The sequence below is a fragment of the Oryctolagus cuniculus genome, chromosome 17 (assembly GCF_964237555.1).
Source record: "Oryctolagus cuniculus chromosome 17, mOryCun1.1, whole genome shotgun sequence".
NCBI classification, from domain to species: Eukaryota; Metazoa; Chordata; class Mammalia; order Lagomorpha; family Leporidae; genus Oryctolagus; species Oryctolagus cuniculus.
Genome location: NC_091448.1, coordinates 17,932,504 through 17,948,919, shown reverse-complemented (window position 1 = coordinate 17,948,919; position 16,416 = coordinate 17,932,504). Strand labels below are relative to the sequence as shown.

Here is a 16,416-nt window from a genome sequence, read left to right as displayed (position 1 = left end):
GTCTCCGCCTCGGCCTGCACTCGCGGCTTCATCCTCCCTAACTTTTTTCTCTACCCGGTATGTTTCCTAACTTTTCTTCCAACAATATTCCTCCCTCATTTCTCCTGGCTTCTCCCCACAGTCCGTATCCGAGTCTGTTTGTTCTAGCTTTCACTTTCGCTTTCGCCCTTAGAGATTTCTCCCAGCTTCCCCCCGTAGTCCATATCTGAGTCTATGCCTAGGCTTTCAATAGCTTCTTCTGGCACCTTTTTCGTCCGGCTTTTCCCAAGGCTGTTTGCTAGTCTCTCTCTCCGATATTTTCCCAGTTCTTCCCGTTTCTTCCCTCCTAAGTTTTCTATCCGAGTCACGGCACCATTATGTCGCTCCCCCTCTTCGTGGAGGAACGACACAGGACCCTGCGCTGTTCTTTTGTCTGCTCGGCCCTCCCCGGGTTAGCTGCTGGTTCTTCCCGGGTTGGCTACCGTCCCTTCCACCTCCGTGGAAGGGCGGTTCCCCCTGCCACATTCCCCACTTCCGCGGGGGAGCGGCACACCGCTGGCCGGCTCTCTCGGGGGCTGCACAGGTGTTCCTTCAGATAGATGTTCCCTTTAGATGTTCCTGGTGCATGTTGTCTCCTCCTTTATAGTCCTCTTCCGCCAATCCCAACTCTGCTACCCACACGCCGAGTACGCTGCTCTCCTCCAATCAGGAGTAGGTCCTACAGTCTATTGGTTGAACTGGAGGCAGCTGTGTAGAAGCTGTTTCTCCCTTCTCAGCGCCATATTGTGGGAGAGCAGATGCATAGAATAAGTCTTAATTCCAGTAACTTAGTCTAGTCCGAGTTGCTCCCCACAGAAGACCTTTCTCTCTGTCTCTTACTGTCTGTAACTCTACCTCTCAAATAAATAAATAAAATCTTTAAAAACAAACAAAAAAAGGAAGGCTGAACCCCCTAGGCAACGCTGTAATATATCTGGAATCTGAGTGGGAACTATGTGTAAAGACAGCATGCCTAATACAGGTGGTTTAGTTCCCTATGGATTTGAAGTGATAATTTAGGGACTACTTAGTCTACTGATTGCACTTGAATGGAGTATGTGGCACGTTGTGCAATGGCTGTCATCCCAGAAACGTCGGCTATTTCATACTCACTTAGAAAAGATTCTTGGGCTCTTTGCGGCTGGTTTCTCTTAGTTTTTTTCCTCCTGGCTTTTCTTGTTGGGGTTGACAGAGCTGTGGTTCCCAGGGGTCTGGGAGCCACCCTTTGTCGTCTCGCCATCCCTAGTTCAGGTAATGTGGGAACCTACCTGCGCCAACAGTGACCTTACAGAAGCTCTGACTGAGCGCCCCTGAGCTGGGTTTCCCGGGTGGACCCTCCTGGTGTGCCCTCACACCCTGGCAGTGCGCCTACTGCGCTGGTGTGCCGGCGTCTCCTGCAGCTGGGTTGGGTGGGCCACCTCTATTTTCCACTTGACCTTAACCTCACTCACTGATGCCGATGAGAAGGAGGACTCCGGTGCTACCTCGGTGAACATCGGTTCTGACAGATGTATCCTCCTCTGTGTCCGTCCCCGCGTGTCTCCACGGAGCCCCTCGAGGGGTGATTTTCCTCTTGCTCTGGTCGCTGAGGGCGGCCCTTACTTCCAGAAACTCGGTCCTGCCAGCACGGGAGCCCTGTGCCTGGGACACTGCCGAGTCAGTCTACCAAGAGCTTTCTCCAGAGAAACAGCTTAGGAGGCCCGCGAAGGGGTTAGCTTGGAGAGGACTTCAAGGGAAGGCAAGGCGCCGAGCTCCCTGTATGCAGCTGGGAGTTGACAGCGCTGTGCCCTTAAAGTACTGCTTAAGTGTTGTCTTTGTTCCCCGAAACCTCAGAGTAGGGAGAGAGAGCCGCGCGCTGAGGAAGGGCCCTCACAGCGACGCCTCGTGGGCAGGGGCTCCCTGGGAGGGCTGCAGGTCGCGGCCATTGCAGGGGGACGAGTCGGGGGGTTCTCGGAGAGGAGGTGGCTTGGTGGGAGACCCGCTCGGTGTGAGGCAGCGGAGGGACAAAGTCGTGCTTCAGGAGCAGAGAGAAGCCCCTCGGGCACGAGCGAGTTCTGTTGTTGAAGTTTCCAGAAATGAGGGCGCAGGTGTTTTCTAGCTGTTGTTAAACTTAGCTCATATCAGAAATGCAGCGTTCTGGCTGTTAGAACGTGACTTTCATGTAGGCCCCAGTCGTCTAGGAGAGAAGCACCCTGATAGTTCAGTAAGGTTCAGACGGTTTACTCGTGCCAGGTACGGCGCTCCGTTCCCTGTAGCCAGCCCAGATGCCTCCGCAGTGTGTTGCTGTTGAGTAATGGAGTGCTTACTCTGGAACGCAATTTCATTTTGATCCATATTTTAAAATGCAGGTTTAGTTAAGTCTGACAGATTTTTATTTGGAGGGACCTGTGAGGATTTCTCTGATGGCAGCTTTAAGGTTTCCCAGTAGGTCAAAAATAAATATCATCAGGATTTCTTCTTTTGAAGACCAGGCAGAGGGCGCACCTGGGGCTGGGCGGTGAGGGGGAGCCGGGATGAGCCGAGGCGCCGGCCGGCCGCGGCCTGCGCGCTGGTCCCTTAACTCACCCGTAGCGCTGTTCCGCAACACCAACGTGGAAGACGTCCTCAACGCCCGCCGCCTGGAGCGAGACTCGCTGCGGGATGAGTCCCAGAGGAAGAAGGAACAGGACAGGCTGCAGAGGGAGAGGGACAAACTGGCCAAGCAGGAGCGCAAGGAGAAAGAGAAGAAGCGCACACAGAGAGGAGAGCGGAAGCGATAGCCGCCGCCGCACGCGGAGGGAGAGCCGGCTGCGCACGCGGAGTCCAGGGCCGCGCGAGGTCGGTGCCCAGGTTCCCCAAGGCTTTTCTCCCTCTGTTCACGTGGGCACAAGGCAAGGCGCGGTCACCTCATTACAACACGTGCCATGTTTCGGTGGTGTGGGCAGTCGCATTATCACAGTTGATGTCTGTACCAAAGATCTGGAGTAGAGACAGCTTTTCTATTTTAATACTGAAATCCTGTGCTCCTTTGGGCCACTTTAAAGTCTTCCTTCACCTTGGATAAATGGCAGGAGGTCCCGGGAAGCTCAGTGTTGCGGTTTGCATCCTGAAGGAGCAGGCTCTTGGGCGCTCATCCCTGGATGAAAGGTGGGAGTGAGCGCAGGCAGCCTACACCCCAGACATGAAACAGCGAACGGAGAGCCCCACCTGGATGCAGGCGTTACGATACATGGCAGGAAACTAGGAAATGGAAATTATTTGGAGGTGTTTTAGATCTCAGAATTTAAAAAAAAAAAAACTGGGTTCAGCCTATGGAAGAAAGCAGTGTCTTTGTCATACGCGATAGCTACGTGTTTTTCCTCACTAGGCGGTGACTTTGTTCTAAAAGGATGTGTCAGTACTGGGTGCACGGATATCATTGCTACTAGATTGGTTTTGTTATAATCATGAATGCCCTCGAGTGCTGGTAGAGAACTTCAGATCCAGTAACTCCTGATGTAGAGAAGCTGGGGGCATTGCCCTTTTAAGGAAAAAACACTGGAAATGTCTGCTAGCACACGGGTTTTACGAGTGGACACAGTAGGTGCTCATGACGCCTGTTGAGCGAGTGAGTGAGAGGCTGGGAGGCCGCAGCGAGCAGGAACCCCCGCTTCTACGATGGGCCGGAGCCCCACACGTGCACCCTGCTCAGCTTGGCTTCCAGAGAGCAGACTGCGGGGAAGCCTGACCACCACGACCTCTCCGTGAGACAAAGTAGATGTTTTACGCCGGGCTCAGCAGCTGCCACCCACAGGCCACATTTGGCTCAGTCGGTTTTTGTATGGTTTAAACTAAAAAATGGAGTTTACATTTTTAAAGGATTTCAGAAGAAAGACTACATGACATACCATATGTGGCCCATAAGATCTAAACTGTTTACCATCTGGCCCTTTAGAGAAAAAGTTTGTTGACTTCTGTTTTATATCATTAACTGTGAGAGTAACAAAATCTTACCTTTGTGCAGAAGGTAAAAAAAAAAAAAAAGCATGGTTAAGGAAAAGGAGATGTGTTACCTCTTAAATCACTCCTATAACCGTGGCATTGAAAAAATAATTTTTAAAACCCACCTTTTTTTAAAAAAATAAACTAATTTTAAGTCATCACCTTCTGTCTTACTCTGATTCTTTCTAGCTATCCATGGGAAGTCTGCGGATAGTCACTTCAGAATGGGTTTTCATTCTATGTTATTTGAAAGGCACAGTGACAGAGGGAGAGACGGAGACAGGGGTTTCCATCCCCCAGTTCACTCAAATGCCTGTGAGAGCTGGGGCTGGACCAGGCTGAAGCCGAGTCAGGAACTGCGTGCGGGGCTCCCATGTGGGTGCTCGGACTCAGGTGCCTTCCAGGCGCAGAAGCCGGGAGCTAGATGGGACTTAGTCCCAGACATGCGGCCATGGGATGTGGGTGTTCCGAGCCGCAGCCTAACCAGCTGCACCTCTTGGGCTTTGATTTGATTAGCCCTGAAGCCTATATTAGTGGAACCTCTTTTCCTTGGAATCCAATAAGCTCTCTTTTTTCTTTTTGTGAAGTAGGAATTAGGAGATCAGAAAGATTGCAGTGGTTTTGGGGGCATCAGTAAATTGGCTTTGAAGTAATAGTGAAGTCTTAGTCCTTTGTATGGTAGCCACAGGCTGTGGGTATGGGTGGTATATGACAGAGTTTTTAATTCAGGAACTCTTATTTTGGGATTTTAGTTTGTTCTCACCTTCATTTTGGTGTCTGAATTAGTTAGGTTTTATGCATGGACCCTGAAAGGGTACTCGCTGCAGACTTCCTGTTGGCACTCTATACGTCAGTTAAGTGTACACTCTCAAAGGGCTGTTTAAACCAAAAAATCATCTCGTTAGGCTTTGAGTAAAGTTACCCTCTGAACTCAGTTTATGTATGAACTGTTCAACGTTCCAGGGCGGGCACGTAGCCTGGTGGCTAAGCTGCTGGCCAGGACGCCTGCGTCCCGCTTCACAGTGCCTGGGTTTGCGCCAGCTCCGGCTCTGAATGCCAGCTCTCTGGTGATGTGAGCCCTGGGAGGCGGCAGTGGTGGCTCAAGTGGCTGGGTGTCTGCCGCTCAGGTGGGAGATCTGGATTGAGTTTCTGGCTCCTGGTGGCTGATGAGGCATCTGGGGCACACCTAGCAGATGGGAGCTCTCTCACTTGCTTGTCTCTCAAAAAAAAAATTAAATATTTCTAAGGACAAATAACTATATTTTATATGTTAAGATTGAGTTTTATGGGGCTGGGGCTGTGGTGTAGTGGGTAAAGCCACTGCCTGCAGTGCCAACATGCCATATGGGTGCCGGTTTGAGTCCCAGCTGCTCCACTTCCAATCCAGCTCTGCTATGGCCTGAGAAGCCAGTAGAAGATGGCTCAAGTCCTTGGGCCTCTGCAACCACAGGGGAGACCCAGAGGATGCTCCTGGCTCTGAATCAGCTCAGCTCCAGCTGTTGTGGCCATCTGGGGAGTGAACCATCGGATGGAAGACTCTCTCTCCCCTTCTGCCTCTCTGTAACTCTGCCTTTCAAATAAATAAATCTTTTTTTAAAATGAGTTTTAGGCCAAATTTGGATTTTCAGTCATAACATTAATTCCCAATCGTCTAAAACTTTATAGTAGCAGATTGTTCAAGTGGAAAGGACAGTGATGGAATAATTTTCAAATACCTTACATACATGTTTTTCTATGAAATGAGTACACCAAATTCTTTTGTAGTACAAATGGTTACATTTCATTGCAATTAAAAAAAAAAGATTTATTTATTTGAAAGGCAGAGTTAGAGAGAGATCTTCCATCCGCTGGTTCACTCCCCAAACAGCCACAGCGGCTGGAGCTGAGCTGATCAGAAGCCAGGAGGCACATGTGGGTCTTCCACAGGGATGCAGGGACTCAAGTACTTGGGCCATTTTCTGTTGCTTTTCCAGGCGCTGTAGCAGAGTTGAATCGGAAGTGGAGCAGCCAGGACTTGAACTGATGGCTATATGGGATGTTGGTGCTGCAAACAGTGGCTTAACCTGCTGCGCCCCTCATTACAACTTTTGTGGTAACTTCAAAATGTTTCCATGGGTTGTAATTTAGTACAATAAGAACCATCTGTCAGAGGACATACCATAGATAGGGACAACCAGCTAGTTTAATTACCTGCTGAGTGACATGATTGATCAGCAAGATTTTAAAGAAATTTTGTGTTTGGTTTTATTTAATGGACTTGGTGTTTTAAAATTTTTATTTTCATTGTATTTGAATGGCAGAGAGAGAGAGAGAGAGAGAGAGAGAGAGAGAGAGAGAGAGAGAAAGGTCTTCCATGCACTAGTTCACTCCCCAAATGCCTGCAACAGCTAGGGCTGGGCCAGGCCAAAGCCAAGAGCCCAGATCTCAAACCAGATCTCCCTCTTGAATGGCACTTGAGCTGTCTTCTGCTGCTTTAGCAGTTATAGCAGGCAGCTGGATTGGAAAGCAGAGTAGACAGGACTTGAACCAGACACTTCAACATGGGATGCAGGTGTTCTGAACGATGACTGAACAGTTGAGCCAGACACCTGCCCCTGGACTGGTCTTTTATGTAAAGCTTCCTCAGAAAATTTATTTTTTAAAAAAAGTTTTGGCCGACGCTGCGGCTCACTAGGCTAATCCTCCGCCTGCGGCGTCAGCACCCCAGGTTCTAGTCCCGGTCAGGGCACCGGTTCTGTCCCAGGAGAAGCACCTGGCTCCTGGCTTTGGATCAGTGGCGGCCATTTAGGAGGTGAACCAATGGAAAAGGAAGACCTTTCTCTCTCTCTCTCTCTCACTAACTCTGCCTGTCCAAAAAAAAAAAAAAAAAAAAAAAAAAAAAAGGCAGAGAGGCAGAAGCAGAGAGAGAGGTCTTCCATCAGCTAGGTCACTCCCCAAAGGGCCACAATGGTTGGAGCTGGGCTGATCCAAAGCCAGGAGCTTCTTCTGGTTCTCCCACGTGGGGGCAGGGCCATCTTCCAAGGCTTTTCCAGGCACATTAGCAGAGAGCTGGATGGAACTGGAGTAGCTGGGACTCAAACCAGCGCCCATATGGGATGCCAGCACTATAGGTGGCAGCTTTACCCGATATGCCACAGCACCAGCCCCCAGAAATTTTTTTTTTTTTTTTTTTTTTTTTTGACAGGCAGAGTGGACAGTGAGAGAGAGAGACAGAGAGAAAGGTCTTCCTTTGCCGTTGGTTCACCCTCCAATGGCCGCCGCGGCCGGCGCACCGCGCTGATTCGATGGCAGGAGCCAGGAGCCAGGAGCCAGGTGCTTTTCCTGGTCTCCCATGGGGTGCAGGGCCCAAGCACTTGGGCCATCCTCCAGTGCACTCCCTGGCCACAGCAGAGGGCTGGCCTGGAAGAGGGGCAACCGGGACAGAATCCGGCGCCCCGACCGGGACTAGAACCCGGCGTGCCGGCGCCGCTAGGCGGAGGATTAGCCTAGTGAGCCGCGGCGCCGGCTGCCCCCAGAAATTTTATTTTGATTTGCCTGCATTGGCGTAACAGCAGAGCAAAATTTTATCTTTGAAGTTAGATCCCAGGAGATATCTGAATGGCATTTATTTATTTACCACCAAGTTCTTACGAATTAAATTTCTTTGGTTTTCTAACATGAGTGACTCTTAAGGTTAAAAACTAATACAAATGTAAAAAAAAAAAAAAGAAATTAGGGGCAGGCCTTTGGCATACAGTTAAACCACTGGTTAGGATGCCTGCATCCCACATTGGAGTATCTGGGGTTTCAATTTCCAGCTCCAGCTCCTGATTTCAGTTTCCTGGTAATGCAGACTGTGGGACACAGCAGTGATGCCTCAAAGTAGCTGAATTCCTGCCAGCCACGTGGGAGACCTGAATTGAGTTCCAGCTGCTGGCTTTGTCCCTGTCCAGTGCCAGCTATTGCAGCAAATTGGGGACTGACTGACAATTTGATGGGATATCCAGCCGTCTCCCCCCATCTGTCTGTGTCTCTGTTTCTCAAAAAACAAAACAAAACAAAACAAAACCAAAAAAAAAAGTATTTTCAACAAAGTAATTTATTTTTTCCTGAGAGAATAAATTCAGTACAATATTTGTTTTCATAACATCCAACATGTCTTATGTCAAACTTAACCACTCTCTATGCAGGGACTGTGGTGGGGTGATCTACTTTATTGATTACCCTCAGTGTAATTCATCTGGGTAGCTCTAAGGCATATATCAGTGATCAAAATGTTTCTCCCTACAGTTACTCCTGCATTCTCAATCAGTTTCTTCCGCACATCATCTAAAGAAAATTTATGTGGTGTGATTACACTCTTTTTTAATACCAGGATTTCTAAAACCAAGAAAAACACCAACATTTAAAACATTAGTGTTTCTAGTCAAGGATATTTCAATTAAATTTCATCAGTACATTATATTTTAGTTTAACTCATGCTAGAAATGTTTAAAACCCAAGATCTTCTGAGTCACATAATACCAACATTTCATATTAATGAATAAATTACTCGGGTTCCATACAAAGATAGTAAGTCATGAGAAACAGAAAAAGCCAAGCTTTCAAGAGTTCTTTTTTTTTTTAAAAAAAATACAGAAGTAAACTAATGAACACAACTACACAAATATACACTAACCAATTGCAAACTAAACTAGTTAAAGATTAACCTTAAAAAATACATTTTAGAACTTCGTGATACCCTCATAAAAGGCAGGAAACTAAGGGTATTAAAACAATAGTCATTATTCTAGTTACTGTGCATCAAGTCTAAAAGATCCAGATAAAGGAACTGTTTTGTTTTGATTCAATTTAAATACTTTAAAATTGGAATTATTAATTGATAGTATAATTAAATTTTAAATAATATACACAAATGATTTGAACAGGTTTTATATTCAGTAACTTGCATGGTTTTTACACTGGCACTTTTATCACTAATTTAGGAGAATCAGATGCATTTCCCTCCATATACTTAGGCACTAAGATTTCAAATTTATAAATATGGTAGTATTTTAAATTTTTACATGAATATTGGGTTTATTTTTGTTTTCCTTTGTTCCCTAGGTATTATCCAGTTTTGTAAGGAAAACACTTTTATATCACAATCAAAACTTGTCTTGGTTACTAGACTGTAGCCATAATTGGGTTACAGTCACTTAGATTCATTATTTGGAATTATACTTACTAAAGCAGAACTAAATGAAACTTATCTCCTAGAATTTCATATTTGCATTTACCTGCACTGCAGAATGGGTTTAAACAATATTTTAGCTGTTAGGAAATACTAATATACTTAAGCAAACTTGTTATCTTTGACTACTCAGAACTCTTGAGTAGTCAACTTTTACCTTTGAGTTCACTTTAAACTCTATCTGATTCATTCCAAAAAGATTTTAAAATAGAAGTTAGACTTCATTAAGATATTAACTTCAAATCCGGAAGAAAAATTAATGTACTGAAAGTTTGACAAGTTCATTAAAATGTTTTTAGCATGTCTTGATACATTAACTTATCAGCTTTTTCTTCTTTGTGCTGGCATTTCCTTAATGTTTGTTTGTTTCACCTCGCTGGTTCATTGGATTGCTACTACTTATATTTTCATGGATTTTATCTTCGCAGTTGATGATATCTTGCAAAGCCTTTTCCACGTCTGCTTGACCAGCTGCACTGGCTGTTTTGGGCAAGGTCATTTGCAGTGCACACCACAGAGTAGTGCGTGCTTTCCGCGTTGCCACACACATCTCTTTAATTGCTGAAGCAAGCGCAAAAACATCTGTAAAATAAAGATTCAGGGTCATTTCATTTTAGATTTGAATATATCTTTTAAAATTTAAATATCCCTCAACTCCTTAAAAAAAGATTTATTTATTTGAAAGGCAGAGTTAGAGAGAGAGGGAGAGATACAGAGAGATTTTCCATCAATTGTTTACTCCCCAAATGGTTGCAATGGTCAGGGCTTGGCCATTCCAAAGCCAGGAGCCAGGAGCTTCATCCAGGTCTCCCATGTGGGTGCAGCGGCCCAGGGAGTTGGGCCATCTTCCACTGCTTTCCCAGGTGCATTAGCAGGCAGCTGGATGGGAAGTAGAGCAACTATGACTCAAACCAGTGCCCATATGGGGTGCTAATGCTGCAAATGGCAGCTTTACCTGCTATGCCACAGCACTGGCTCCTCACAACTCTTTTTTTTTTTTTTTTTGACAGGCAGAGTGGACATTGAGAGAGAGACAGAGAGAAAGGTCTTCCTTTTGCCGTTGGTTCACCCTCCAATGGCCGCCACGGCTGGCACGCTGCGGCTGGCGCACCGCGCTGATTCAATGGCAGGAGCAGGTGCTTGTCCTGGTCTCCCATATGGGGTGCAGGGCCCAAGCACTTGGGCCATCCTCCACTGCCTTCCTGGGCCACAGCAGAGAGCTGGCCTGGAAGAGGGGCAACCGGGACAGAATCCGGCACACCGACCAGGACTAGAACCCGATGTGCCGGCGCCGCAAGGTAGAGGATTAGCCTATTGAGCCGCGGCGCGGGCCTATCCTCACAACTCTTTTAAGTATCCCTTAACAGAGCTTGTGCTATTGCTACTACTAAATGAGCAGCAAACATTTTCATAAAAAGGATGGCTATTGATTGTGCTAACCAAAGTGCTTTATTTTTAAAATACTTACAAGTTTTGATACTTTATTTCTAACTTTGTATGATAATGACTGTGCTTTGGGTATTATATACACTGTGTATTAGTTACTACAATTAAATGGATAAATTTTAACAAAAGATATCAAAGTACTTTTATGGTTCTTTTCAGAAACATTTAAAAAATTTATTTTGGCCGGCACCACGGCTCAATAGGCTAATCCTCCACCTTGCGGCGCCGGCACACCGGGTTCTAGTCCCGGTCGGGGTGCCGGATTCTGTCCTGGTTGCCCCTCTTCCAGGCCAGCTCTCTGCTGTGGCCAGGGAGTGCAGTGGAGGATGGCCCAAGTGCTTGGGCCCTGCACCCCATTGGAGACCAGGAGAAGCACCTGGCTCCTGCCTTCGGATCAGCGTGGTGCGCCGGCCGCGGCGGCCATTGGAGGGTGAACCAACGGCAAAGCAAGACCTTCCTCTCTGTCTCACTGTCCACTCTGCCTGTCAAAAAAAATAAAAATTAAAAAAAAAATTATTTCATACCAAAGGCAGAGAGACAGACATCTATATCTCCTAGCTGCTGGTTTACTCCTCAAATGCCTGCAACAGCCAGGGCTGGGCCAAGCTTTAGTCCTGAGCCCAGAACCTAATCCAGGTCTTACATGTGAATGCCAAGGACCCAAGCACTGAGCCCTCATCTGCAGCCTCCCAAGATGTGCATTGGTAGGAAGCTGGAATTGGGAACAGAGCCAGGACTCAAACCCAGCTCCCCTGCTATGGCATGCATGCATGCCTAGTGCTGCCCATCCCTTCCAAGGTACTTTTGGAATAATATGGAGATCACTTGCCAGTTTACTCTAGCTAATTATTTATTTTAGAAATTCACCCTTTTAGCTTCAGAACCTGATTTCTTTTTTTTTTTTAAGGTTTTATTCTTTTTTTTTTTTTTTTTTTTTTTGACAGGCAGAGTGGACAGTGAGAGAGAGAGACAGAGAGAAAGGTCTTCCTTTGCCGTTGGTTCACCCTCTAATGGCCGCCGCAGCTGGTGTGCTGCGGCTGGCGCACCACGCTGATCCGATGGCAGGAGCCAGGTGCTTCTCCTGGTCTCCCATGCGGGTGCAGTGCCCAAGCACTTGGGCCATCCTCCACTGCACTCCCTGGCCACAGCAGAGAGCTGGCCTGGAAGAGGGGCAACCGGGACAGAATCTGGCGCCCCGACCGGGACTAGAACCCGGTGTGCCGGTGCCGCAGGCGGAGGATTAGCCTAGTGAGCCGCAGCGCCAGCCAGCACCTGATTTCATTAGTATTCAAATCATGTTACTACCCTATCAAAAGAACATGCATTAATATTTGTACCTCTGTCATCTTGGCATCTAGGAACTCCTTGCCTTTGCCGATTTGATGCATTGACAATTTCATCCTTTCGACGTGACTGTACAATGTGAATGGATTCCAAGTGTCTATCAAGAGCAGTAGAGATATTAGCATGAAGAGGAGAGCTTCGGAGACGTTCCATTTTGCCTAGCAAAGTCACAACCTGAGGGAAACATTTTAAATTTTGATAAGACACATAGCCACACTGTTCTGCCATTAACTCAACCACACATCATCAGTGAAGCAGAGCAGAGATGAAAGCAATAATAATCATTCAAAAATAAATGAAAACTTATTGTCTACTAGCACCATGCTGGGAGATAAAAAGGGAGTCAGTCCTTTATACCTACTTGTATGTTACTTCTAAAAATTTTTGCAGTTGAGAATAAACAACAATGATAAATTCAGATATTTCCCTGTCACAGTACAAATGTAAAATCTGATACTGTCTTTGGCAAATAATGGAACAGTTTGCAAATAGAGCATTGTTAGAAGGTATTGAGGCGACGGCGCTATGGCGCAGTAGTTGATCCTCCACCTGCAGTGCTGGCATCCCATATAGGCACCAGTTTGAGTCCCAGCTGCTCCTCTTTCAATCCCGCTCTCTGCTATGGTGCAGTAGAAGATGGCCCAACCACTTGGGCCTCTGCACCTGCATGGGAGTCCCAGAAGAAGCTCCCCGCTCCCGGCTTCAGGTCAGCTCAGCTCCGGTCGTAATGGCTGTTTGGGGAATGAACCAGCGGATAAAGACCTTTCTCTTCTCTCTCTCTCTCCCTTTCTCTGTCTGTAACACTACCTCTCAAATAAATAAATAAAACCTTAAAGAAATAAAAATAAAAAAGGAAGGTATTGAAATCTAAAGGGAAAAATTTTGAGCTAAAAGGGAGAAACACTAAGTTGATTAATCCTGAGCCCAGCAAGTCCTTAATCTTTCTGGACCTCCAGTATAAGTATTCTCCTTTTAAGGCTGGCACCACAGCTCAGTTGGCTAATCCTCCGCCAGTGGCTCCGGCATCCCATATGGGCACCGGGTTCTAGTTCCGGTTGCTCCTCTTCCAGTTCAGCTCTCTGCTGTGGCCCGGGAGGGCAGTGGAGGATGGCCCAGGTTCTTGGGCCCCTCTCCTGCATGGGAGACCAGGAGGAAGCACCTGGCTCCTGGCTTTGGATCGGCGTAGTCTGGCTGTAGCGGCCATTTGGGGGGTGAACCTTTCTCTCTCTCTCTCCCACTGTCTAACTCTGTTAAAAAAAAAAAAAAGTATTCCCTTTTAGAGATCAGAAATATTCTGATAATAACTAGTCAAAGTATTAAGAAATCCATAATACAGAAAATGGTGATTTAAATTTATATTGAACTAATAAAAAATAAACCCTGTAATCATCAAAACTAAGGAAAATTCAGAAGGTTCTCAAAGCTGTCATTAATGAAGCTTAAAAAGAGGCACTAGACCAGATCAGTATGGAGAGTATGTTTCATATGCTTAAATTATTTCAAATACTAAACTTGGAAGGTTTATAGAAAAAAACTTAATTAAGATTTGGGTATCAAGTAAATAATTGCCTCAGGAGCTAAATGATTTAACAGGTCACATTGGAATTTGGTGTTGTTCAGTGATTTAACAATGTAGAAAAAATAACCTCTCAAGAAACTAAAGGCTCCAGAATGAATGTCTAACCTCACTCTCTTAGCAAATTCCTTTGGAATAATCATTCTAAATGTTAAATATTTTCCTTCCAACTGTACATCAGCCAGATCTTTGAAGAGAAAAAAAATACTCTAGGGAATTGCCACTTTACACATATAAAACATATGGTAGTTTATTCAGATATATAAAGAAAACGTTTTTTAAAGTTTGAGAGAGAGAGTGTGAGACAGAGCTCACTTCCCAAAAGCTCTCTAGGGCCAGGACTGGGCCAAAAGAGAAGCTAGGAGCCAGGAAATCAAGTCAAGCCTCCCATGCAGACGGCAGGAACCCAATTACTTGAGCCGTCACCTTTTCACATTAGCAGGAAGCTGGAGTCAGAAGCTACAGGCAGACATCAAACCCAGCCACTGTAAAAGGTAAGTGAGCATCTTAACTGGTAGGCCTAACACCCACCCTGACAACCATTTTGGGTAAAAAAAAGTGTTAGGAGTAAAGAGATCTGAACAGTTGAGTTTTAACAAACATTTATAAAGTGTTTATTTTTCTTTCTGAATTCTACCTAACAAACTAGAAAATATTAAATATTTTCCCTTCTGTGGACTGAAATAATGTTGCTAAATATAATATTATGAGGCTGGCACTGTGGCAAAGTAGGCTAAGCTTCTGCCTGTGGCTCCGGCATCCCATATGGGTGCTGGTTAGAGCCCTGGCTGCTCTATTTCCAATCCAGCTTGCTGCTATGGCCTGGGAAAGCAGCAGAAGATGGCCCAAGTGCTTGGCTCCCTGCACGCACATGGAAAACCTAAAAAAGGCTCCTGGCTCCTGGCTTTGCCCTGCTCCAGCCGTTGCAGCCATGTGGGGAGTGAACCAGTGGAGGAAAAGACCTTTCTCTCTGTCTCTCCCTCTTTCTGTCTGTAACTTTACCTCTCAGATAAATAAATAAAATCTTTAAATATAATGTTGTAACAGCTATAACCTTCTAAATTAATGGGAGGCATAAACAAAGCTGGAAAAGTATATTTTATAATATTCATAGTTTGTGATCCTTTGATTCAATTGCCTAGAAATATATTACTGAGATAAAGGAATTTTAAGTGGAAGAGTTTTTTAAAAATAATAATAGTGAAGTCTTTATTAAAATAACTTCCTGATATACCCTCATATCAATATCTGAACATACTATGGATAATTCCATTATACAAGTGTACACTCTTGGGGCCGGCGCCATGGCTCACCTCCACCTGCGGCCGGCACACTGTGCTGATCCAAAGCCAGGAGCCAGGTGCTTCTCCTGGTCTCCCATGGGGTGCAGGGCCCAGGCACTTGGGCCATCCTCCATTGCACTCCTGGGCCACAGCAGAGAGCTGGACTGGAAGAGGAGCAACCAGGACAGAATCCGGCGCCCTGACCGGGATTAGAACCCAGGGTGCCTATGCTGCAGGCAGAGGATTAGTCTATTGAGCCGCAGCGCTGACCTTATTTATTTGTTTGAAATGTAGAGTTATGGAGAGAGAGGGAGAGACAAAGATCTTCCATCTGCTAGTTTACCCCAAATGGCTGCAGTGGCCAGGGCTGTGCCAGGCCAAAGCCAGGACCTTGGAACTTGAGTCATCTGGATCTTCCACATGGTTGGCAGGAGCCCAAGCATTTGGGCTACCTTCTAAGCTGCTCTCCCAGGCATTTTAGCATGGAGTTGGATTGGAAGTGGAACTGCCAGGACTCAAACTGGCACACATTTGGGATGCTGACTTTGCAGGTGATGGTGCAGCAACACAACAATGGCCTCTCCATTATATATGGAGATTTATTTTAAAATTTATTTAAAATTTAATATTTTAAAGATTTATTTTATTTATTTGAAAGAGAGAGAGAGGTAGAGACAGAGAGAGAGAGAGAGGTCTCCTATCCTATGGTTTATTCCCCAAGTGGCCACAACAGCTGGAGCTGAGCTGATTCAAAGACAGGAGCCAGGAGTTCTTCTGGTCTCCCACATGGGTGCAGGGGCCCAAGGACTTGGGCCATCCTCCTATGCTTTCCCAGGCGCATTATCAGGGAGCTGGATCGAAGTGGAGCAGCCAGGACTCCAACAAGCAGCCATATGGGATGCTGGCGCTGCAGGCCTGGGCTTTAACCCACTGCTCCACAGTGCCAGCCCCTCCAGTCTATATTTTAAAGACAGCACAGCCTAACCCTGGCTGTTGTGGGCATTTGGGGATAAAACCAGCAGATGAAAGATCTCTAACTCTCTTTCAAATAAAATGAAAATAAATAATATAAATAAATAAAAATAAAATCCTTCAGAGCTCTTAACTTGCTGAAATGTTTTAAAATTTAATCAAGCATGTAAAAATCCACTGTTAGATATTTCTACAGCTTACTCTGGCTTGTTCTCGAAGTTCATCCACAATTAAGCGATCAACTCTAGATGGGTTAGAGGTCAGCCTTGGAATTGGAGTATTGTTAGTGCTGGATACTTTTTTTCCTGGATAATTCTTGGCAAGAGCTAATTCAGTCTGTAAAGAATTATACAATTTTTAGATGCTGAACTTTCTAAATATAACTCAACCTATGAATAGTATTTTCATAGGCCAAGAAATAGAAAATTACTCTTCTGTTTTGGTATAAAAAGATAATAAATATAAACCATGGCAGCACAGTATTTTTCTGTCACCCTTAAGGCATATAAAAATATCCAACTATTTCAACACATTAATACTAAAAATAATTTCAAAGAAATAAACTTTTAACCCAATAAGGGAAAAAATACTTCATTGACAAAATA

General features: G+C 45.6%; 2 protein-coding genes across 2 annotated transcripts in view; one reads left to right on the top strand and one right to left on the bottom strand.

Moving 5' to 3' along the window:
• CCDC43 (coiled-coil domain containing 43) overlaps positions 1 to 4,139 on the top strand; it is a 16,792-nt gene extending 12,653 nt beyond the window's left edge. Inside the window, exons 4-5 of the mRNA XM_002719447.5 lie at positions 1,470 to 1,528; positions 2,590 to 4,139. Coding sequence (XP_002719493.4) covers positions 1,470 to 1,528; positions 2,590 to 2,777 — 247 coding nt within the window. The 3' untranslated portion in view covers positions 2,778 to 4,139. The remainder of the gene's footprint in view (positions 1 to 1,469; positions 1,529 to 2,589) is intronic.
• MEIOC (meiosis specific with coiled-coil domain) overlaps positions 3,497 to 16,416 on the bottom strand; it is a 27,038-nt gene continuing 14,118 nt past the window's right edge. Inside the window, exons 6-8 of the mRNA XM_008271633.4 lie at positions 16,013 to 16,147; positions 11,974 to 12,154; positions 3,497 to 9,772 (exon numbers count right to left, since the gene is read on the bottom strand). Coding sequence (XP_008269855.2) covers positions 9,543 to 9,772; positions 11,974 to 12,154; positions 16,013 to 16,147 — 546 coding nt within the window. The 3' untranslated portion in view covers positions 3,497 to 9,542. The remainder of the gene's footprint in view (positions 9,773 to 11,973; positions 12,155 to 16,012; positions 16,148 to 16,416) is intronic.